This window comes from Astatotilapia calliptera, chromosome 14 (assembly GCF_900246225.1).
Source record: "Astatotilapia calliptera chromosome 14, fAstCal1.2, whole genome shotgun sequence".
NCBI lineage: Eukaryota > Metazoa > Chordata > Actinopteri > Cichliformes > Cichlidae > Astatotilapia > Astatotilapia calliptera.
Genome location: NC_039315.1, coordinates 30830307 through 30853638, shown reverse-complemented (window position 1 = coordinate 30853638; position 23332 = coordinate 30830307). Strand labels below are relative to the sequence as shown.

General features: G+C 41.5%; 2 protein-coding genes across 2 annotated transcripts; one reads left to right on the top strand and one right to left on the bottom strand.

Moving 5' to 3' along the window:
• Positions 1-3997: 3997 nt before the first annotated feature.
• Positions 3998-10581, bottom strand: her8.2 (hairy-related 8.2). The gene is made up of 5 exons (XM_026192527.1): positions 9921-10581; positions 5496-5810; positions 5284-5379; positions 5126-5204; positions 3998-4703 (listed from the first exon to the last, which is right to left on the bottom strand). The coding sequence occupies exons 2-5, from the start codon at positions 5556-5558 to the stop codon at positions 4369-4371; spliced, it is 573 nt and encodes a 190-aa protein (XP_026048312.1). The 5' UTR covers positions 5559-5810; positions 9921-10581; the 3' UTR covers positions 3998-4368.
• cab39 (calcium binding protein 39) lies at positions 8858-23059 on the top strand. Its single transcript, XM_026192526.1, has 9 exons — positions 8858-9103; positions 11799-11954; positions 12104-12268; positions 14611-14729; positions 16371-16539; positions 17680-17739; positions 18180-18245; positions 18657-18800; positions 20815-23059. The coding sequence occupies exons 2-9, from the start codon at positions 11841-11843 to the stop codon at positions 21001-21003; spliced, it is 1026 nt and encodes a 341-aa protein (XP_026048311.1). The 5' UTR covers positions 8858-9103; positions 11799-11840; the 3' UTR covers positions 21004-23059.
• Positions 23060-23332: the final 273 nt, after the last annotated feature.

Genomic DNA, 23332 nt, shown 5'->3' with positions numbered 1-23332 from the left:
TCCCCCTTTGTCTGCGGTCAGCCCAGGTCTGCGCCCCGAGGAGCTGGACTGGCTTTAATCAGACAATTTTTTGGGTTAGGGGAACGAACGTTCGTTTTTTGTCCCCCTTTCAGTTAGTTTCAGTGAACTGCTCGCACTTATAATTCATCTGCACAAAACGAATCAGCACAGAGACACAGAGTACAGTGTTAGAATAGTGCTGTTTGTTTTTATTTTCGTTTTTGTTTGACTGTTCATATGTTAGAAGAAGCCTCAAATATATGTTTAACTCAAGACAAAAATGAAATTCTTCAGGCTGTCAAATATAAACCAGTCAGTTACTTATTCAAACCAGCCCAACCAAAATGATTGCAGCACGACGCTGCACCTACACCACATCGAGGCATTTAAACCCTGCCCCCGTCTCTTTTCTGCCCGACCTCTTTTCCTCTTTGCTGGCTTCTGTGTCCGAGCCTCAGCAGATTTACCCGTCTGTTTGGCGGATGTAACGCGATGCCTTCAGTTGGCAGCTGCTGCTGCTGGCGGCCCCTCGGCCAAAACTAAATCAGTTCGGGGAATTAAGGGCCCTTCTCCAAAGAAAGCGACAGGTGTTGGCCTGCGCCTCGTTTGTTCTCCCCGTTGTTGTTGTGACTTCTGATTTGTGCGCAACTGCATTCTCACATTGGCTGCTGTGCAACGTGGACGACTTTTTTTTTCTCTCTTTTTTATGTGTGTTCAAACACACTGCAATATACACATTTGCACAACTGTGAATAAGTCAAAAGCTGTTCTCATAATACCAAGTTTGATGATTTAATTCGCCTGGAATTCGTTGGGGTGCTTTGCTGGTGAGCGTGCATATGGCGCATTGAGAGAATCCTCTGGCCTGGTTATTACATGTTTTGTTTACGTCATTTTTATTCAGATCACCCTCACAGCAGAGCAGAGTGGCTGGGTCAGCGTGCATCTGTGAAAGCTTCCAGGTAAATGCAGGGCTGCGTGCTAAGTTCGTGTTTTACGCGCTGTTTCCATAATTGCGCAGCAGCATTTCCGCTAAGACTGAAGCCCCGTGCCCCGAATGAATGAAGCCCTTCAGACCTTTGAAGTGAAGGGTTTTTTTTGGCACCTCGCCACCCCCAGATCTCTTGTTCCAGAGAGCTTTAATGGTGTGGACTGTGGAGAGAGCAGCTGTCTCGGCTCGCTTTTGTTGGCGAGCTCCGCCGAGGGACCAGGCGTCCCCCTTTCTGTCTCCCTCTCTCCCTCTCTCTTCAGACCAGCCGCCTGGCTCCATGTGGCGGCCAATCACAGGGACTATAATAGCTGGGGAATGGGACACTCGCACGTTTGCACTTCTCAGAAGCTTATAATGAATTGCATCTTTATTAAAACGTGAATGTATGAGCCATCTCTGACACGTTTGTTTTGCTTCCAGATGGCAACCCCCCCCCCCCCCCCCCCCCACACACACACACACAACTCGTTTAGATCCTCACTGTATTTATCTGCTTCCCTTATTGTAATGTAGCGAACTCGGAGCGAAGCTAATCAAGCTTGGCGACATAGCGTGAAGCATAAATAAGCTTGTCCTCTCATCTCACATACGCACTATACAATGCTGGCATCATTTATAATTACAAATCGTGCTAGCCAGACAAACCTGCACACAAGTGATAAGTGTTGGTGGGTACTTATCTATATGTCATATCCTCCCAAATCATCAAATCATAAAGAAACAATCGTTATGACTGAGTTGTTTTCCACAAACATACAGAGTTCAGGTGTATCCGGATAAAGTCAAATGGAACAAATATGTCGAGCAGCTTCCTCCATCTCAGAATAATCCACAGACCTTCTGCAAAGAGGTTTCATTGGAAGCAGTTCTAATAAAGAAACATTAAAAATGACTCTCTTTTCACACTTCTTTTATTGCCATGACCTATTAGAAATGTCTTATATGAGGGGGTGGGGGGGATACCTCAGCAGAATTTGAGTTGCATACTGGAATCTGCTTTGCACAATTAGAGGTGAGACAGGAAACGGTTGTGTTATGATTTGGGTGCACTGACTGTAGTTATAGTCAGTGCAAATATATATATTAGGGTTGAGCAAAAGAAGCTCAGCTCTAATATATGTTACTCACAAAGTTGTTTTAGCTCATGTTAGCTCATGTTGTCTATTGGCATGCTGTATAAAATGTAAATAAAAACAGCATGCAATGATTTGCGAATCTCATAAACTCACATTTGATTCACAAAAGAATCTAAAAATCATATCCAATATTTAAACTGAGAAAATGTACAATTTTAAGAGAAAAAAAAAAGAAAAGCTTGTTTTCAATTTGATGCAACATTATGTAGAAATGTTGGGACGGAATCATGTTTACTACTGTGTAGCATCCCTCTGCTTTTAACAAGTCTGTAAGCATCTGGGAACTGAGGAAAGGCAGCTGTGGGACTTTTGGGAGAGAAATATCTCATTCTTGTCCGATTCTAACTGCAGTCCAGGGTCTTATTTGTCATCATTTTTTCCCTTTTATCATGCTTCAAATGTCTGCTCATCCCCTTGACTTGCTGTTGTAATAAGTGCAGTTGCGGTTTAGCGTTCTCTTGCTGAAAAATGAACAGCCTATCAGGAAAAAGAGGGTATCTGGATGAGAGCATGTGTTGCTCTAAAATCTGTATATAACTTGAGATGTGCAAGTTTGTCATCCACCTAATGCACTTCCATACCATCAGAGATTTTGAACTGAAAACTGACAACAAGCTGGATGGTCCGTCTCCTCTTTAGTCCAGATGACACAAGAATTTGAGATTTTTATTTGTTTGATCACAGAACAGTTTTCTACTTTACCTCGGTGGATTTTAGATAAACCTTGGCTCAGAGAAGATGGCAGAGTTTTCTGATCATGATCAGGAATGGCTTCTCTTTTGCACCATAGAGCTTTAACCTGAATTTGTGGATGGCACTGTGAATTTTACTCATAGATAGTAATTCCTGGAAGTTTTCTAAGGCCCTTGCACTTATTTCCATGATTTAATGCTATGCTTTATGAGGGCCTGAAGATCCAGTATTGATTTTGGGCCTTGTCTAATGCGCACATTTCTACACATTCTCTTCATGACATGATGTAGATGTAGATCATTACATATTTGAAATGATTGCAATTTTATATTCAAGAACTCTGAAAATGTTCCCCGATATGCAGAGGCAGTTTTTACAGATTGGTGGAACTCTGCCTCTCAAAGATGCTCTTTTTCTACCCAGTCATGTTACTGGCCCGCTAACCTAATGATTTCACATGTTTTTCCAGCTCTTTAGTGTTAGTGCCACTTACTTTTCTTTTTTACTTTACCCTTTTTTTAAAGATGACTGTCATAAAGTTCAAAACAAGTTAATATTTGTCGATAAAATTTCTCTGTTTAAGCATTTGATATATTTTCTAAGCTCTATTGTGAATAAGATTAGGGGGCAGATCACTGCATTCTATTTTTATTTACATTTTATGCAGCATGCCAGATTTTATGATATCCGGTTTGTAGATTTGTTGGTCCCAGGGTGTTCATGTTAGACATATTAGCTTACTGGGGTAGTGGAAATGAAATTTTGACATCTGTTCTCACCCCTTTATGAAAAGTCCAAATATTAGCTGCTTCTCTGTTCTGCTTAATCAGCTAAACTACAACTGAGCATAAGGATATGAGTCTATGTAGTACTTAAGTGTTTTCTTTCTGACTTTGACACGTTTCGATTAGGCAGTTGAGTTTAGCACTTATTTGACTTGTTTCATGTCCATTACATGACAATAGTCCATCCATGAATCCATTTTCCTAGTTTATCGCATCCAGGGCCACAAGAGGGCTGGAACCTGTCACAGTCGAATGCTGTATAATCCCTAAAAATCTTAATCCATATTACTGTAACATCATATTACAATAAACACTTGTAGGCCTCTTAGACCTTAAAGTACTCCTGTCAAGATCCAACAGAAAAGAGCACCTGCAAAGATCATACAATCTGAGTGAGTGCAAAATAAGTTTTATTATTAATAATGTTTAGGTTAATAGTACAGCAAAGGAGGAATCTATGCAAAGGCCAAGCAGGTGGTCTAAGAAGCAAAGTCATGCCTTATAATAACAATAAATAAAGCTGTTAATACAATAAATACACGAAAGATTAATAAGAGCCTTCTATAATGCAGGCTACAAGAGGTCAACTTCTGAAGGGAAGTACTGAGAAAAGGTCTGTATAGAATCATTATAGCACACCTACAATAATAATCACTGGAACAAAAACCGCCCCACATGTTTGTCTTCTGAGCAGCATATCTATAAGATACATAACAAAGGATGGTCTAACGGAATGGACAACCAAGATCATCAATCCAGCAGTTCACCAGGGCCTCCACATCTCAAGTGTCCCCAGGTGGGAACTGTGGAGTGCTGGCCTTTCCTGAGGTCCAGCCTCTCTCTGGAACTGCTCTACTCTGAGGGGGGACCCTGGGACGACTTGGGTGGCTGGAAGAGCAGCATCGAGTCTGGGTGTGGGCAGGGTGAGGGGGTGCTCATCGGTGGACCTAGGCAGAGACTTGAGGAGGTGGTTGAGAAGACGGGAGCCCAGAGTTTTGTCCATCCAATCACAGGTCAGGAGCATGTTGTGAACCTCGTGCATGCACTGGATGTAGCCCGTGCTGTATCTCTGCTGGGCCTCAAGGCCTAACGTGGGGTCTGAATGAAGAGAGAAAAAGATACATGTGTCACAGCGAACCCCGGTGGTAACAGGAAACAGCACAACCAGTATAACCGGTTGGCTGCAATGACATTTCCATCCATGGCTCAGCACCTCAGACAGCCATCATTTTCTAATTTTTCCACTTTCGCCCATCCAGCAGCTCCACATACCACGTTGCTCTAACCACCACCCAGTGAAAACATTGTCAGACCTCCAACATATGCCATGATATGTGCTGATGCTGCCCCCTGCTGCCTAATGCCAAATGGGTCAGTGGATTTTCATTCTCACGCGTTATCGGTTTATTACGCCTAACCAAATTTAAAAAAAACGGAGATATAAATCTATTTTATTACGATGAATAACAGCAGTAACAAAGCTCGTAATATCGTAATCAATCAAGTGCCCGGCTCCTTACCGTTAACTTTGTTGTTCTGGATGTTCTGCAGATGTTTCACCGTCATCTCCAAAATATCCGCTTTCTCCAGTTTGGATTGCTGTCGAGAGAGGAGAAACCTCAGTTATTATTGAGCCCTCGCTGTTTGCTCAGAGGAGACACGTAAGGACAATACTCACGTCCAGCCTGAACGCTCCGATCACGGTTTCTTTGAGCTGATCCAAACAGTTGTTTATCCTCTCCCGCCGCTTTCTCTCAATGAGCGGCTTTCTGAGCTGTAAAAAAGTAACCAAATCAGGTAAGAGCAGCAAAAACAAGATGGAGAGGCACTATGCTGGATTCATTTAAAAAAATTGGTCAAAAAGAAACCCGGCTTCAGTATGTCCAGTACCTTTCTTTCCTCCTTTGCGCTAGGATGTTTCCCCAGGTTGTGCGCCATGGATGAAGCAGTCATGTTTTAACCTGTGGTGTGTGATGGTGTGTGTATGTGTATATGTGTGTGTTTGTGTGCGCGCTTTTTTGTCCCTTCTCCTCTGAATCTCAGTTCGTCTCTAGGGTCCTCGGCGCGGCGCGACCCTCTTATTTATAGGGCGCAATTAGCATGTGAATGCGCCAACTCTTTGGCTGCGGGATTTTCCCACACACGGGGTCCCATCAGTCAAGACTGACAGGTCACTGGCTCCATTGAATAACTGAGAGACCCGGCCTAGAAAAAAAAAAAAAAAGCTCACAAGCGACAGATGTCCAGCCTGAAACCATTGCGCTACACCCCCCTTCCCCCCTCTTCACCCGACAACAACACCAAAAAACTGCAGTTTCCTCTTCTCCCAGGCATGAACAAGAGTGTGCAATTACCGTGCTTTACTCCCGGGACCCCCACGTCTATTCTATTCAAGGGCAACATTACACCTGCAAAAAAAGACCAAACCTATTTCCTCAGAGCTCACGGGACGACACAAAAAGGCTGACAAATCACCTGAGAATATATTTCTGTCACCTGTTATAGTTCATAATCATATCCTTTAAAACCCCTGAATTACTTTAACAGAAGCTGGTTGCACTGGGAGAGGTTGTACCTTCGTGGAAGCGCAGAAGAGGGGGGGGAAACACGCTGTGTATTTAGCCTGCTTTGATCACATTCGGTGTTTTTAAAATGTGAGACATCTGCTGTTAACTGTTTACGAGCAGATGTCAGATTGACCAGATACCCCCTCCCCCTTCAACCCTCTCTCGCTCCCTCCCCGTCCTCCTACCTTTTGGGTCCCCTAAAGTGGGAGCCCTTGTTTCAGAGCCACGCGACTGCCAGGCGAATGCCGGGTCGTGGGAATCGAGGTCGGACAAAGAGCGCTATTCACCCAAACTTAATCAGCATGAAGTGAGTAATAACCTTCACACAGGGCCCGACCAGAGGAGGACGAGGAGGAGGCTCGGCCTTTGGCAAGTGACCAGTAGATAGCCGGTGACGAGGCCAGGTGTAACACATAGCAACCAATCCAAATACATCAATCCCTCAGAGAAGCGTTAAGTAGGCGTCTGTATTTTTAAAGGGAGTGGGTTTTTGAAGCCACTGTGGGGCTGTTGTCGCACTACTATAACAAAAGTGTTTGTAATAGAGTTTTGATTTTACTGATCCATCTTTTTCCAGTGTTCAGTGGCAGACAGTGGCAAAAACAAAGACAAAATAGGCCCCGAAACAGCTCATGAGCTACAGAGAGAGACAAGTCAGAGTATCTTAGAAACTGCTGATCTACTAGGATTTCCTCGTACATCCATCTCTACAGTTTGCAGAGAAAAAGGGAAAAAAGTTTTCTGAAAAAAGAAAACTTTCAGTGAGTTGCAGTTCTCTCTGAGAAAATTATTTTTTGATGCCAGAGGTCAGAGGAAAATGGCCAGATAGCTTTGAGTAGTACCAAGGCAACATTAACTCCAATAACCAGTTGTTTAAAAAATTATGTGAAAGTGAATCTCTGAATCTCTGAGATCTCAATCCACTAGTGCACCTCTGGGTTGTAGTGGAATGGAAACTCTGCAGATTTAAAGCAGTTCTGAAATCTGACCCTGCACCAGCATGGTCAGCGAGTGTAATGTCAGTACTACTGAATTCTGAATTCTAATGGAATCAATAACACAGAGGATCTGAATTGTTACAGTATAACAGACTGCACAAATACACCAGGTATGTTACCTGTATGCAAGGGCTTGACATGCAGGACTGCCAATCCCATCAGTGTTCGCTTTGGGGAGTGGGTATCTCAAACCATCTGGGTGATGTAGTTGCTTTGAATTTTACGTTGCAATTGACTTTACTCAGTTAACTGTTTATGGGTTAAGATCAAATCTGATGATTATGATGAACATTTGATGAAATGATGAAACAAGGTTTCATTTTTCGTTAGAAGTTTGCCAGCAAAAGCAGATAATGCTTTATGAGGGGGCCATATTTGCTGCAATTACTTTTTGATAGTCAGCCATATCCCACCACTATCCTCCACCTGAGGCTTCTCTTGTTTAGAAACCAGCCTTCTCCTTCTGTCTTATCCCCCAACATGTAACTTTCAGCTCTAGGTGAACCCTTACTACACCTTTAGATGAAAAACAGAGTTTGGAGCTAACAGCTGCTAAACTCCACTTCATGCAGCTAAACAGACAGCTATAAAATTAAAGCCTCTTCCTGCTTCTGTTAGCTCTCACCTGAGGCTTTGGTTATTAAAGTGAATCACAGCTGTCTGTTTCCCAAGCCACTGCCTGCACATTCTTAACTTAATATCTAAGGAGTTAATGGTTTTGTGTATTGTGCATTAACAAAACATTTTTCCTATACAAGAGGCTTTAAAATACTCTGGCTGTTGGCAATACACTGCATCATCACTTAGAAAACAACTTAAAGTACAACTAATTAATTTAGAAATTTGGAAGAATGCAATGCATCCAATATTTGTTTTGTTTAGAGTTAAGGAAGAGTTTGTGCTAATAGAGAGAGCATACCACACAACTTAAAAAAAAAACCCATTTCAAACAAAGTTCAGTTTTATTTCAAGCAAAATGTAGACAATTCAAGGAAAAGGCTGAGTTATTTCAAGCAAAATGTAGACTTATTTCAAATGTGTTAATGTACATCATTTCATTTGTCAAAACTGGATGAAATAATAATGCTTTGAGTTCAAATCATAACCTGTAAGTACAATATTTCCTTCAGGTGACATTTGATACAGTGTACTCCAGATTTATGCTAACTGCATCCTAAAAGGCCTTGGTTTCTAACCTTAAATGGGGTGCTAAGATTTCGTTCCACATATGCTCTCTGTACACTGAAATAGTTATAAAAGGAAGACAAATATTTCAAATTTCCTGATTTTAAGTCAATAATCCTAAAGTTTGTAATAAAGTAAAATATCTTGAACGTTTTATTACTGATCAGAGGACATGAAGATATTTATAGGCAAGAAGACACATTTCTATTGAAGTTTAGTGCATGTACAGATTGTGACCGATGCTAGTATTCATATTGCACACTGGACGGTTGCAGGGAAACTGTAGAAGTGGGATCATATGGTTCAGTGCAAGTGAAAGGTTGTTGTTGCTAAAGGAAGTGCTTTTAAGCTTTTAAGACACCTCATACGTACATTTATTTGCAGGCAGATTGTCGCTTGGGGTTCTACCTAATTCATCTTATAGGTCCCATGATCTGTCTATGGAGCAAGCGCGCCCTCATGCGGTGATCTCGCATGTCCCTGCAGTGTAACCCCCACTGTTGTTGCACGAGGCGACCACCGGAGGCGCTAGACGACACTGCAGTGACAGCCGCTCTCTGCTAACATTACCAGTCGGGCTCAGAGAAAGCACTAGGAGGAAACAGGGGCTGCACAATTAACAACAGTACAAACAAGGGGAGGCGACACGAGCAAGGAAAACAAAGCGGTTTTTGGTCCGAGGAGCACCTGGATTGCCTTTTACTGTCTTGACAAACCGGGAGAAACGAGTGAAAACGCCGTTTGCAAGGTATTGTGTTGTGAATATTATCCTATGAATTGTGGTTTGCAGGCATAGCTTTCTGAGCAAGTGGAAACGGTTTAGCTGAACCTAGCCTGCTGCTGATAGTTGCTAAAGCCAGGCATGGTTTTCAAAGCACTAACGCGAGGAGCCTCAGTCAGGCCTGGCTAACGTTAGGCCGAGTTAGCTAATTAACGTAGCCACTTTTACCTTATGATAGCTAGTGAGTTGGTAATATATTGCCACAACTCCTAGCAGCTGTAAATGAAGGTTTAGCAGCTGGAAAATGCTTGTAAGCAGTGGGCCTGCCGAGGCCTCCCGTGTGTCGACAGCACACACACAGTCATATACACACTTCCATAAGCCAGCCAACAGTAGCACGGTTGTTTGGTGGACTGTGATTGAAAAACTATAGGCCACGCTACCTTGCAAACAAATAAAGTTCGCTGTCCTGCAGAAATGAAAGAAAGCTAAGTGGCATATTGTTCCAGCTTTGCGGTAAACGCTCCTTTGTTTGCTAGACTCCATGTTATTCAGTATCCATTTTGTTAACATTGCGCAAAGTTGGCAGACTTCACACCATCACAAACCAGGCATGGATAACAGAGATGGGCGGTGCTCACTGTCAGGTTTATGTTGCACAGCTTATTGGGCCGTAGGTTTGCAATTAGCTTTTAAGTTGTACGAGTGGTAATACTTTCATTAAATAGATGTGTTGATGTGTATAATATATATATATTTTTTATATATCGCTTGGAAAATGTTTTAAATAAATCAGGGGACTTGACTAGCACTTGCTAGCAGCGAGTAGCGGTTGCTAGCTTACCTTCAGATGGTAGCAGGGCACCCGCTGCTGTCTGGACTGAGAGAGATGGTGAGGTTAACGTTGAGCTGTTCTATGGCACTGTATTGTTTGAGTTCTGGTAGGTACTTATAGGACAGGATTCACTGTCACTTGCCACGACAAGTATTTCTAGGCTAATTTACCCAAAGAGAGGTCGAGCGGGTTTGGATTTTCTTTTTGTCTTTTTTTTTTTTGTCTGTGTTAGGACAGGTTGTACAGACGTCAGGTTGGCACAATTTTACTCGGACTCCTGATTAGTACCGGAGTCATTGTGGGTTAGATGTGATCTACCGATTTTGAACGCACCATATGTATTTCCCTCCTATTTGCGTCACTGGTACTGTATCAGGTCAGGAGCAGAGAGGCGCTTCTGCTGCCTACATTAACGAGCATTAGCCTGCGCGAAAGACGCATGTGGCCACCTGGCGAAGCTGAAGCCTGTGTACGTTAACGAAGCTGTGAGCAAGCAAAAACCATCCGCTTGGGAACATAAGGCTCTCCTGTTTCAGCTCTGTCACACATGACACATCATATATGAATGGTGGGCAACAGCAGCAGCCTGCCACCCCACTTTGGTTGCTGCTCGGTTTTATATTCCTGGCTCCAGCATTGCTTTCTAAATGTGGACTCCCTGCCAAGATATAAGAGGAAGTGTGTGACAACTCCAGGGTTTGTGTGCACAGTTTAGAGGATCCTGGCTGGAAAACAGGTTTGTGGCAGTGCCAGATTTGTACCTTTAGGTCACTAAATTCACCAAACATCAAGTGGAAATATGTCCTAAAAGGGCAGCACGCTTTCTATTTTTCCTCCAGCTAACCTGATCATGAGAATGGGATTACAGTTTACTGGCCTGGTGTTGCCTCTTCGTGACTGTTCATGAAACTTTGACTTTTGCCCTGCCCTGTGAACTTAGGGTTGTTGGGTGGGTCGGAGAATTTTGTAGAAAGGGGTCCTTGTTAAGTCACACAGTTAAACAGGAGCAGCAGTGAGATATGAGATGGTGACATCAGTCGATTGCATCACCCGTGGCCTTTCTAGGGTCTTTAGTGTTTGTTTTTTGGTATCGTTTGAGGATTTAGTTTTATAGATTTGTGACTCAAAGGGTGTGTTTACAAACCTAAATTTGAACTGATAAAGTATATTTGGCAATGTAGTGTCTGTTTAGGTATGCTATTGAAGTGAAGGAGTCGGGCATACAAAGGTCTGAGGTGGTGTCTTCATTTATGTGGCCCTGTGTCATAGTAAGCTCATTTCACAGTTAATCATTTACTAATAATGACCAAAAAACTTCACAAGCTTTTACAGCTGCTAAATGAAGCTTTAAAGGTCAGATCTAGATATGTGCAAATCATTAAAAAAACATATTTCCACAAATTTATTTCTATAACTAACATGAGCTTGACTTTTATTAGTATTGAGAGCTTCTTTGGGACTTACTACGTAGGTTAGTGTTTGTTACAGGATATATGGAGTGCACCACTGCCCTGCCCCCACCCAACTTCTACTTCTCAGCTCAAAGTTGCATAACAATACAACTTCATCAAAGGCTCAATCCAGAGTAATGACATGAGCAGCATTTCTGCTTATCCAATGAACATTTGCCAAAAACGCTAATTCATAAGATAAAAAAAAAAAAAAAAATCTCTTCTTGTCTTGAATACAGTAACAAGTAGAGGGATACATTTACTGCTACCATGCACACCTGTAAGTGCAGCAGCAGTCAATACATTTCCTGTTTCTGCGGTATTTAACCTTTCAAACTTCTCCTGTTCAGGGTTTTGTGTCTGCTCGTTTTACCATTTCTGTGATTGTACTTGGTCTTATCTGAAAGGTGGATTTGTTTTACATTTCTTTCCTCAGGTGGACAGTCGGCTGCCTGGTCACTCGTGGTAACTCTCCGCCATGCCTTTCCCCTTTGGCAAGTCCCACAAGTCGCCGGCGGACATCGTCAAGAATCTTAAGGACAGCATGACGGTGCTCGAGAAGCACGACATCTCGGACAAAAAGGCAGAGAAGGTAGGGTGAATCTCTTCATCTGTCAGGTGCAGTGTCCGTCACCTAAGAGAGTTCACTGTACTTAGTGACACGAGTTTGAAGGAATTTGTTTGAACTTTGAGATAATCTGATATGTTGATGTTGTGCCCTGGATTAATTTGTGTGTTCAGGCTACAGAGGAGGTGTCAAAGAGTCTTGTGGCCATGAAGGAGATCTTGTATGGGACTAATGAAAAAGAGCCCCAGACAGAAGCAGTGGCCCAGCTCGCCCAGGAACTCTACAACAGTGGATTACTCAGCACCCTGATAGCAGACCTGCAGCTCATCGACTTTGAGGTGAGACTTTTGATGTGAAGTTGAAAGAACAGGAACTAGTGGTAGATATTGAACAGTGGTCTCAATTTATCCAAGGTATGCAAGCATTGCAAGAATGCGTCTTACAGGGGCACTAACCTAATAAAATATCTGCAGTTAGAAGCCATTAGCAGCTTTACAGTGACATGTAAGGTCTAGCACTTAGCACACATGATGTAGAGGATTCAGATTGTGGTGAGAAAGTTTGAAAAGGTGTGGATACATTTTATTTCTCACTGCAAACATAAAGGGAACGCACAATAAAACCAACTAGAGAGCACAAGGAATTAAGCCTACATTAATCAGTCAGTATAAGTGGATGGATATTGATGATCTGAAAGCAAAACAGTGTTAAGTCATAATGTTTGTCCCATTCTTGCTATTTATTTTAGGAACTTTGTTGATCCACTAATTGCTTCAGGTGTTGTTTTTAATTTGTTTAAAATCACTTCACATTAATATTAGTTGAAGAATCACTTTATGTCGTGACATGTGCCTTATTTTGGTTCACAAAATGGAAACAGTAAATGAAAATAAAAAATTATTCTTGCGTTTGTGGTATGCTTGCACTCTGGGGATGTCCAATCTGCCTGCAGAGAGCTCTGTTGTACAGTCGTTGTGTGGACCACTCTTGCTTATGCTTTTGTCCGTCTGCCAGCTGTGCAGAAGAGTGAAGTTCCAATAAACAAAGAGCTGAAGTGAAACAGAGTGTTAAGAACTATGAAAAGTGTCACTTCAGCACTGTCTGTGCTTTTCATGCTATTTGTTTTTTTTGTTTTTTATCTTTGAATTTCTTTTTGCGGTTCTGCAGTTCCCGGTTAACTCTGCTGTTGCTCCCATGCCTATTCCAGTCTACTTGTCAACCAATTGGCATTTGGCAGAAGTATGTGTCATCTGCTTCCAGCAACACGCAGTCAGGATTTAGGAGGAGTGCATCTGCCATGGGTGAAAACCCCTCCCATCCAAACACAAAAGTGTACGCAGACAGACACATGTGCAAGATCATAAATGATGCTTAACATGTCAGTGTTCTGTTGGTCATCATTGTGTGTTGGCAGTGGACCTGCAGTAACTTTACACTCACTGATGATTTGTTTTTGTTTTTTTCCCCACTAATTCACAGTAGCAAATGCACAAATCAAATGCAGTATAGCAAATGATATAACTAAATATAAAATGCCCTCTGTGTTAGTGTCAAAGGATAACCTGTCTAGGGTTTAATCCGCCTCTTTCCCTATAATACCTGAGGTAGGGTCCAGCCCCCTGATGACCCTGATAAGAATAGAGAGAATGGATGCATGGATAAAATGACGAAAGAGGGTCTGCAAATTAAATTAGGTTCCTGAACTTGGGTAAAAAAAATTATTTAAGTATGCATCTTGTAAATATGTAATTGATCGCTTAAAAATAAAAGCTAAAAATAAAAGCTAAAAATATTAGATTCCTTGATATGGAACAGACTGGTAGGGCCCTGCACCATTAAATGGTTCAAACCACATTTCAAAGTGATGTTTTTAAAGCTCTTGTTCTGTTTGACCAGCAGTGCAAAATCTGCAGAAATGTACTCCCTTTTAACTGTGGTTTAAAAAAAAAAAAAAATGTACTGTTGTTTTTCTCTTTAAAGGTTTTTTTTAAAGCATTTTGTTTTTAAAACAATGGTGCAGGAACTAAACTATGTATGAGAAGGAAAAAGCAGGATGTTTCGAAAAAGTGCACGTGGATTGACAGCTTGCTATTAATGACAAACCTGCCTGTTTTGATATGGGAGCAAACTCATGTCTCGCTGCAATATGTCATGGTGTGTGTGGTAACTGCTGCAGGCTTCCCTGACTCACCCCATCACAGTGTGACTCACTGTACTGTGTGATCCTCCTTCCTCTTTTACCCTCGCTCATACTGCCCCCTTGCTCAAAAGAAAAGCCTGGTGAACAGTTGCAAAGCACAAGAGTCCAATATCAAAGTGTGACAGTAATTTGATATTTCTGATAACTTTACACACTTTTATTATATGTTCAGTTTTGCCAGTATACGACAGTGTCTCTCTTTTTGGCTCCTCTGTTTAGTGCTGTTTCCTGTCAATATGTTTAAACCTCAAGAGAACGAATCTTTCATCAAGGTTTTATTGCCACACTGCAGAAAATTAAAAATGCAGCAGATTCCTAGCCGTTCATTAGCTGTTATGCAATAAAGCACCACACCTTACATTTACAACGGCCCCTTGGCTTTCCACCCAGAGAGCTTGTTGTAAAATGACTTCATGTATAAATTCTCTATTGTGTGCATTTCTGTTCTGTCTAAGCCTTCATGTGGTATTTTTCTGTCAGGGTAAAAAAGATGTGGCTCAGATTTTCAACAACATCCTGAGGCGTCAGATTGGTACTCGGACACCCACGGTGGAGTATCTTTGCACCCAGCAGAATATTCTCTTCATGCTGCTTAAAGGGTAAGAGCATATACACGGAGTAATACTGCCCCCCCCCCCCAATGATTATTTCATTATAATTGTTGTTGTTAACAGTACTTGGTATTGAAAAGACCAAGGAACCAAGTAACTTCTTCCTAGCATAAAGGGAAATGAGAGCTGCTGCCTATATAAGAAAAGTAAAAATAGAACAAGCAGTCCAGTTCACTACAGATTATAAAAACACCAGTATAAGGCATCCTAGAGTGCTACACCTTGTGGAAGGTGGCTCGTTTCTGTGCACCTCATCCACGCTTACAGATATCCCCTGGTCTGCCCTTCACCTTGTCTAATTTTGCAGTAATAGAGCAGCTACTAGTAACATAAACAGTTACACTTTTCTTGTTTTTTAGAGTACAACAAGCTACATGCAAGTCCAGGCTGGAATAAGTTTGTGAATCGCTGTGCTCAAAATGTCAGGTGTTTCAGTTAGATAGAATTGGAAGTCTGCGCTTCTCAGATTCAGTAGTTCAGTGAAGGTTTGAAAAGGTAAGTGGAGAGGTTATACAACACATGAGAAGCACAACTGGTTTTATGTTGTCAGTTTAGTCAGATTGTTTCTGTCTTTCTGACTTGGATGAAGATATGAGAATATTTGGAGTCACCTGTGCAGAAATCCTAGCGACTCCAAAGGATTTAAAAATCTCTTCTTAAACCTGTTTTGTGAAAACCAAGCACACGACACGAGGATCAGTCATTTTGTGCCAGGGGCACGGTGAATAGATGCACTACTGTACTGCACAGCTTGACGTGACTGAAGCTTTCTGTTCTTTGTGTTTGTTCAATTAATCCCAAGGGAAACTATTTAAATGTCTGCAGTAAAGTGGTGCTCTGAAAGAACATACATCTTGTGCGCATACTCCCATTGTGATAGGACTAATGAGGATTTCCCTTGTTGTGTGTCGCACAGTGGAATTGATCCTCATTATCAGTAGTGTAAACATCATAAGCTTTCACCCAGCTCAGTCACTATCCCTGCTTTGTCTTTCCTGAAAACTGAAGGATCTTTGGCTAGCTGCACTCAGTTTAAACACTGGAAGTCTGTTTTATGTGAAACTGGCGGGGCCATATCATACCGTTCACGGTAATACCGGTATAATGTTGGGCAACGATAAGAAAATGAAATATTGCCATAGAATATGGGTAAAACGCGCATGCGCAGTGCCTTTGTTTTCATATGCACATGGCGGAAAAAGCATGCCAGCGACGGCGAATGAGAAGGGCGAAAGCGGATTGTTGAATGAAACGGATGAACCAGAATTGATTTGTAAAAATGCTGCAACTTCAGTGATGTGGAACTGGTTTAGCTTTTCGTCCGTCAGCTACACAACAAAGTTTTTTTGCACTAATAAAGTTGTGGAGTTGTAAAGTATCTTGTCTAGTGTCAATTATATCGTCAGTTATATCGTTATCGCAAATTTTCAATGTATATCGTGATAAATATTTGTAGTCATATCGGCCTGCTCTTGTTCTGTACACCATTATTATGCCAAACATTTTGCAGCTCACTGTGTTCTTGTTTTCAGTTTTTCAGGAAACCATCCATCCTCCTACCGCTTGTGTTTGCGTGCATGTGAAATACAAAATGAGAAATCATTTTCCATATGTTGATGTTATATGCAGGTATGAGTCTCCAGAGATTGCACTGAACTGCGGTATCATGCTGAGGGAGTGCATCAGACATGAGCCACTGGCCAAAATCACACTGTGGTCAGAACAATTCTACGACTTCTTCAGATACGTGGAGATGTCCACATTCGACATCGCCTCAGACGCATTTGCCACTTTCAAAGTAAGTCAGCAAAGTTGTTAATCTATTGAAGTAATGCTCTAAAACATCTATGGTTCCTCATAGCTGTAACTGCCTAAACAGCTTAAAGAAAACAGACTTGACAAAGCACAGTCACCAAATGCCTTGAATTAAAAACCAGATCTCAACACTTCAGCTCTCATGATCTGCCTCTTAGATTCAAAAGGGAAAACCTGGTCATGCTTTTATGTTTATGACAGTTTAAATAGCTGTTTATATTATTATGTAAGCCCTTACTTGTAGTTTGCTACTTCAGTCTCCCATTGGAGCAGCTCATGTTTAAGATGGTATTTTTTCAGGATGGGGACGACAGGCCAGTGCCAGCTTTGAGCATGCAAATCGAGGGCCAAGTTGTAGTACATGTAAAATAATCACTCAAAGAGAGTGTAAGAAGCAACAGAAAGTTTATTACTTTATTCCCCTGGCATGACACACAGCTGTTCTCTGTCATGCTGAGAGATTTTTTTTATTTTATTCTTTTTTTGGGGGGGGGGGGGGGGGATTCTCCACTAAAGGGTATCTGAAAATGGCTAAATCGGGCAACAAAGTCACTAAGTACAAGACAGCGATGTGAACTGAAGCAGGATGATTACTGCTGTGAGTGAGAGGGGTTTTCTTCTAGACACATATTTAAAAAAAAAAAAAAGAAAAGAAAGGAAAAACCTGATAAATCCAAGTAGTCAAGTGTTTTAAGTGCACGGCCCTTTGTTAGCTTTGATAGAAACCAAACAAGCTGTGTAGTTACTGTGGAGTTCTTTGACTATTTTAAATCTTGTGCTATTCAAAAAGACTTTCACACCTTTACTTATTGAATACATTTACTGGCATGTTAGTCTTGACAGTAAACGTGTTCATTCCATCCAGCAAGAGATAACTTTGATAAACCATTGTAATAAAGCATTTGTCTGCTGTCTTGGAACAGTTTCAGTCATCAGACAGTGAGCTGACATGTCTTTTCTCGCTAATTTTTAGCTTCAGAGTGGTTCATTTAGTGACAAAACGTAAATGGATTTCTTTGGGTTGTGGTTTGTATCTGCGCTGTACAAATAGGAGACAGATGGGACCCAGTCATAACTGTCAGGTCTGAATGTGTCGCTGATAGTTGGCTTTGTCTGTTTCCAGGACCTCCTTACAAGACACAAGCTACTCAGCGCAGAGTTTCTGGAACAACATTATGACAGAGTAAGTTCACATTTAACTAAAAATATCTAGATTAGATCAAAATATGTAAAAAATGTACTCTTAAATAAACCATATAGCCTCACCCCTGCCAAGGATAGTGTTTGAGACAACTATAAGCTTTAGATTAAAAAACAAAAACAGTTTCTTTTGACCAATTACGTGTGAATTAGGTCTGTCTCTGTTAGTCAGGCGGTTTAAGATGCTGGCAATCTCTTTTTCTAACAACATCAAACCAGCCATTTGGGCGATAATTTGCAGGCTGGGAGCACAACATAGCTGTCAGTCCGTGAGAGGAAAAGCTCTCATTTTCCTGTCACAGTGTTTTGATACAAGATACAGATGTAATTGTGAAAACACCGCTTGAAGCATTTAGATGACTGCCTCTCTCGCTGACCACTTGTATTTTGTCTGCCTCACTGCCTCTTTCTCTGCTGCTCTAGTTCTTTAGTGAATATGAGAAGCTGCTCCACTCAGAAAACTACGTGACTAAAAGGCAGTCCCTCAAGGTAAGAGCCCAGGATTGTGCCAGTAAAGAGGTTTCAAGTAGTGGTGCAACTCTATTCAGAGAGCTATTTAAAAATGGTTTCTAGTGTTGGGTTTCTCTGAATCACTCTTAACATGACTGCCATCTAGTGGTTAGACCACAAACTTATGTGGTTATTTAAAGAGCTTTAATGGCTCCTTCACTGGCCTCATATTTGGAGTGTTTAATTCGATTTCAGTCTGAAGACTGAGTACTTGATGACTAAATCTGTAATCCAGATGTTTGACCACTGGTGATTCTCAAACACATTTTTATTGCCTTATTCATGATCACTAATGATTTATATACAAACGAGTAAAGCGTGACTACTTATTTAAATATAGTAGAAGAAATACACTGATGGAATACATTTTTATTTCTTTTCTCTCTCTAGTTGTTGGGGGAGTTGCTCCTCGACCGGCACAACTTCACCATTATGACAAAATACATCAGCAAGCCAGAGAATCTCAAACTCATGATGAACCTGCTACGGGACAAGAGCCGCAACATCCAGTTCGAGGCTTTCCACGTTTTTAAGGTAGAATCAAAGCACTGTATGCTAGTCCTTTCTACAGAAGAGGCAAGGCTTGAGGGGGGTAAAGAAAATATTAAGGTGCTTAATGCACTTCCTGATTTAATAGTGTTGTGTAAATTATTCAAGACATCAGGCAGACTTTCTTCTAATTTCTTCTACTTTTCATGTGGATCATTTCTAGTTCTGTTCTGCTTTCTTTTGCTTAGTGGAAGAAGCAGCAGGTAGAGAACTGATTCATGTGCCAATACGCTGAATTCACTGAGCCTGCAATGCAGAGCACAGACTACTGTCACTGCCTGCAGTTCAAGACAGAGCTGCACCAGTTCATGGAGTAATTCAATTATAAAAAATTCCTGACACAAATGTTTTGCTTCAGTGCTTCATTTAACGCACAGCTGTGCAGCGCATCGATGTGTTAAACAATGTAAACATGAGCATTTCAACTACATTTGTGACTAAAAACAGACCTGCAGTACAAACGTATTTAGGAGCAACGTGTGAATAAAGAAATCTGACAACATTAAGCCCACAGAGTTTTAAACAAACACTGACAACACAACAGCAGCAGTGATGACGACACAGGCACAGGTTAACGTACATGCAGCAAACGGGGTGAGTCTCATGGCGGACATGGGATGCACTAGATCATATTTATTTCAAACATTTTTCAGATTGAAAATGAAACATAAATTATAGTGTTCACTAAATTACATTAATATTTAAAAATAAGAAAAAATAGCTTTAAAAAAAAATAAAATAAATAAAAATGTATATGGGCCAGTAAAACTCTGAGCCACTGACCTGAGGGTTGTTAGGTTGGACACATTGGTATTATTATCATCCATACATACATCGATCGTGGGGCAGCAGCCCAGCCCTGACCTCCCTCTCCCCAGCCACCTCCTCCAGCTTGTCCGTTGGAACACCAAGGCGTTCCCAGGCCAGGCTAGAGATATGATCTCTACAGTATGTCCTGGGTCTGTCCCGGGGCCTCCTCCCGGTGGGACATGCCGGGAAAACCTTGCCCAGGAGGCGCCCAGGGGGCATCCTTGTCAGATGCCCAAACCACCTCAAAAGGCTCCTTTCGATGTGAAGGAGCAGTGGCTCTACTCTGAGCCCCTCCCGGATGGCTGAGCTTCTCATCCTATGTCTAAGGGAGAGACTTAGATTCCCTCTACCTTATCGTGGTTGAAGGGTTTGTGTGTCCCAGGGATCCCAGGGGCGATGTTGTTTTTAGGGTTTTTTTTCCCTTTTGTTTGTTTTTGGCCCTTGGTAGGGTCTCCCATGGAAAATTGGTTCTGGGTGAGGGACCAGACAAAGAGCAATTCAGAAGACCCCTATGAGAAGACCATTGAGGGAACAGTTCACCCTGTCCGGGATAGGGTTGTTGATATTAATGTTATTATTATCATTTATGTTTTCATAGCAGCAGTATAAGAATTTGGCATCAAAGCACAGAGCACACTTCAAAATGCTGGTATGCTCGCATTTCTTGCAGCCACCACTTTCTTCTTTAAAGGCTTACAATGAAAACACATGAACACACACCTGTTCTACCTTGTTGTATATGCATCGAATTTTATTCAACTCTGACATATGACTCTACTTGAGATATTTATGTTTTTGCATTTAAGAAAATGTTTTCTTTAAAGAATAAATTTTTAATATGACCTCTACATACAGTCAAAGAGTTTAGTTGTTGTTTTTGTTTGATTTTTGGCAAATCTGAGCTTTTTATTCTGAAAGATCCTCTTTTCTCTTTGAAATATTTATTATTGCTCATTAATAGGACAAAAGTATTTCTCATCAGATTTTTCATTAATCGGTGGAATAACAGAGTACTCGGTTACTAATATAATCAATAGTGCAATATATATTGTTACTATTTAGTGAGTTATTTGGTGAAGTGTTGGTGAGCCTCTTCTTGTGAGCACATGTGGTCCTGCTAGCACCACAGATACAGATTCTGTAGAAAACAAAATCATGAAAAATTCCCTCTTTCTGTCTCTCTCCACAGGTGTTTGTGGCCAACCCGAACAAGACACAGCCCATTCTCGACATCCTGCTGAAGAACCAGACCAAACTCATCGAGTTTCTGAGCAAGTTCCAAAACGACAGGACAGAAGACGAACAGTTCAACGATGAAAAGACTTACCTGGTCAAACAGATCAGGGATCTTAAGAAGCCTGCACCTCAGGAGGCCTGAGGCGAAGAGCGTGCAGAAGTTTAGGGGGGGAGCCACCAGGACCATGTCTGGACATCATCCAGGCAACATTTGCTTAATGGACCCCATCAGCAGCTGCTGTTCTGGTTTCTGAACAAAATGTAAGAAACAAATTAAAAAAAGAAAAAAAAAAAGAAAAGAAGAAGAACAAATCTACTCGTATCAACTCGTCAGGAAGTTGCCAGCTCCTCTGCACCCCGGAACTTTTTTCTTTTTGTTCTTTTCAGTCTTTTTCCCTCAAAAGAGAAAATAATAGTTGCTGCTGCTTTCTTGCACATCGAGACATTTACGGTATATTATATTGACACAACCCACAGCCCATCAAACACAGTGGCAGAAAATATCCGTGCATTTAAAGTAAGGCAGACTTCCTGCAACAAAAATGGACCCGTTTACACAAACATGCGTATTACAAAAAAAACAAAACATGCATACACACATGCTGCAAGAATGTGTGTATGTCTTGGAAATGGTACGAGCAAGTTGAACATTGGTGTGTGTGTGTGTGTGTGTGTGTGTGTGTGTGGTCGTTGCATGCCTCGAAATGTGACAGATCCATTGCTGTGCCCGGCGTCGGCTCTGTGATGGCCTGCCGAGCCCGGCACCCACGTTCAGTGCCACAAACTGAAATTTGTGTGCATCACAGCAACATGTATGCCTTCATCCAACAAAGCAACAGCGGCTCGTTTTACAGGGGCGAACTCTCAGACGCCATCGCACCGTTTACCTCCCGTGTGCTTCGTCACCACAGGGCACATGAAGCACAGGCGCAAAGCAGGGAGGGAGGAAAGGTATAATTCTGGTGAAGCCCAAGACATGGACATTTTTATTGTTTTCTGGGACAGGATGAACATGTACATATGCCTTTTTGTTTCTTTTCTTTTGCTTTGTAGATTTTTGTTTAACCTTGACACATGAATATATATTATATATATTACCTTAAACATAATGTTTTCGGTTAATTGTAATCAAATTGCTTTCTAAACCATAAAAAACAACACAAGTTAAGTGACATTGTTTTTGCATTTCATTTTACTGCTGATTGCTGGTGGGTTTCTTTGTACATACTTTGAAGGGCCAGCTCACGTTTAGCTAACCTTATAGGATATTAACAATTTGTCCAGCAGAGGAATGTCATTGTATTAGCTCTGGATCTCTTAATCTTCTTTTTATTCTCCATCTACATTTTTGAGTATTTCAGACTCAGACTGCTGAATATGTATTGGGGGAGGTGATGTAGGCGCAGAGCATTTACTGAAACATTAAAGCCTGTGTGTTTGTGCACTTTGTGAAGTACTGGATGATCAGCATCACTTACTGGAGTTAGGGTGATGAAGATTTCCCCAGTTTCTTCATTAACTTGTTTTTTTTTTTTTTTTTTCTTTCTCACTGTTTGGCATGAGGCCCTGGAGTGCTGTGCAGCCCCACAGTGAGTGTACTTCTGGGGTGACCTCATTAGGACTTTGGAAACTCAGCACATCTTTCCACATTCTTACCCCACCCCCTACACCCTTTTTTTCCCTTGTGTTTGAGCCTGTCTCTTCAGAGGGTTGATTTAATTCCAGTACAATTGTGAGCGTAAAGCATTGTGGGTAGCAGAGTACTTTGGGCATCTTGGATTGTCCTCATGGTACTGAGCAAAACTGATGAAACCACAGATTTTTCTGCATTTACACTGAACTCGGGCAACGTGTTATGGTCAACACATTCAAGCAATTTAGACAGAAACCAGAAGCCCATAGTTCTTCCATGAGCATTGAACAAGCATGTTGCTCCACTGGCTGTGCATGATGCTGTACTAAAGATGTTGTACTGGAATTGGTTTTTCCAGCTATTTAACAACATTGAAATGTCCAGTTGAACTCTTGGCTACATGGCTGTACGCTGGCTTTGACTCCAGTTTCAGCAACGAGCGTGTGGGTGCTTTCAGAAGTGTCAAAGGCTTGGGCCCTACAATCTAAATAAAGGAATAAAAACAAAACAAACAAAAAAAGTATTTGGAATAAAACAAAGCCTGTTGTTGCTTTCCTTCTGACTATCAAAGTCTCGGCTGTTGATTGTATGTGTGCTCTGTGATTCTAAGGTTCATGTGGGTACTTGGTAAAAGCATTACAAAGTCAAGTGTCTTGTAAATAGCCTTTTCTAATTTCTCCACTCATTTTCAGTCCAGTCCTTGTACCTGACCATTAACACTGACTGATGAATCCTTCTAACATAAAGATGGGAATCGCTCAGTCTATGCAGAACAGACAACTTACAAAAAGCAAAATTTGTAATTGAATCTTTAGGAACTTTTTTACCATTCTTTAGT

Coding starts and splice junctions, on each gene's coding strand:
- her8.2 (XM_026192527.1), bottom strand. CDS start 5,558: ATGACTGCTTCATCCATGGCGCACAACCTGGGGAAACATCCTAGCGCA. Junction 5,380..5,495: donor GCGCAAAGGAGGAAAGAAAG/GTACTGGACATA, acceptor ACTTTTTTACAG/CTCAGAAAGCCGCTCATTGA. Junction 4,704..5,125: donor CCAGAACAACAAAGTTAACG/GTAAGGAGCCGG, acceptor CTCTTCATTCAG/ACCCCACGTTAGGCCTTGAG.
- cab39 (XM_026192526.1), top strand. CDS start 11,841: ATGCCTTTCCCCTTTGGCAAGTCCCACAAGTCGCCGGCGGACATCGTC. Junction 17,740..18,179: donor TGGAACAACATTATGACAGA/GTAAGTTCACAT, acceptor CTGCTGCTCTAG/TTCTTTAGTGAATATGAGAA. Junction 18,801..20,814: donor AGGCTTTCCACGTTTTTAAG/GTAGAATCAAAG, acceptor CTCTCTCCACAG/GTGTTTGTGGCCAACCCGAA.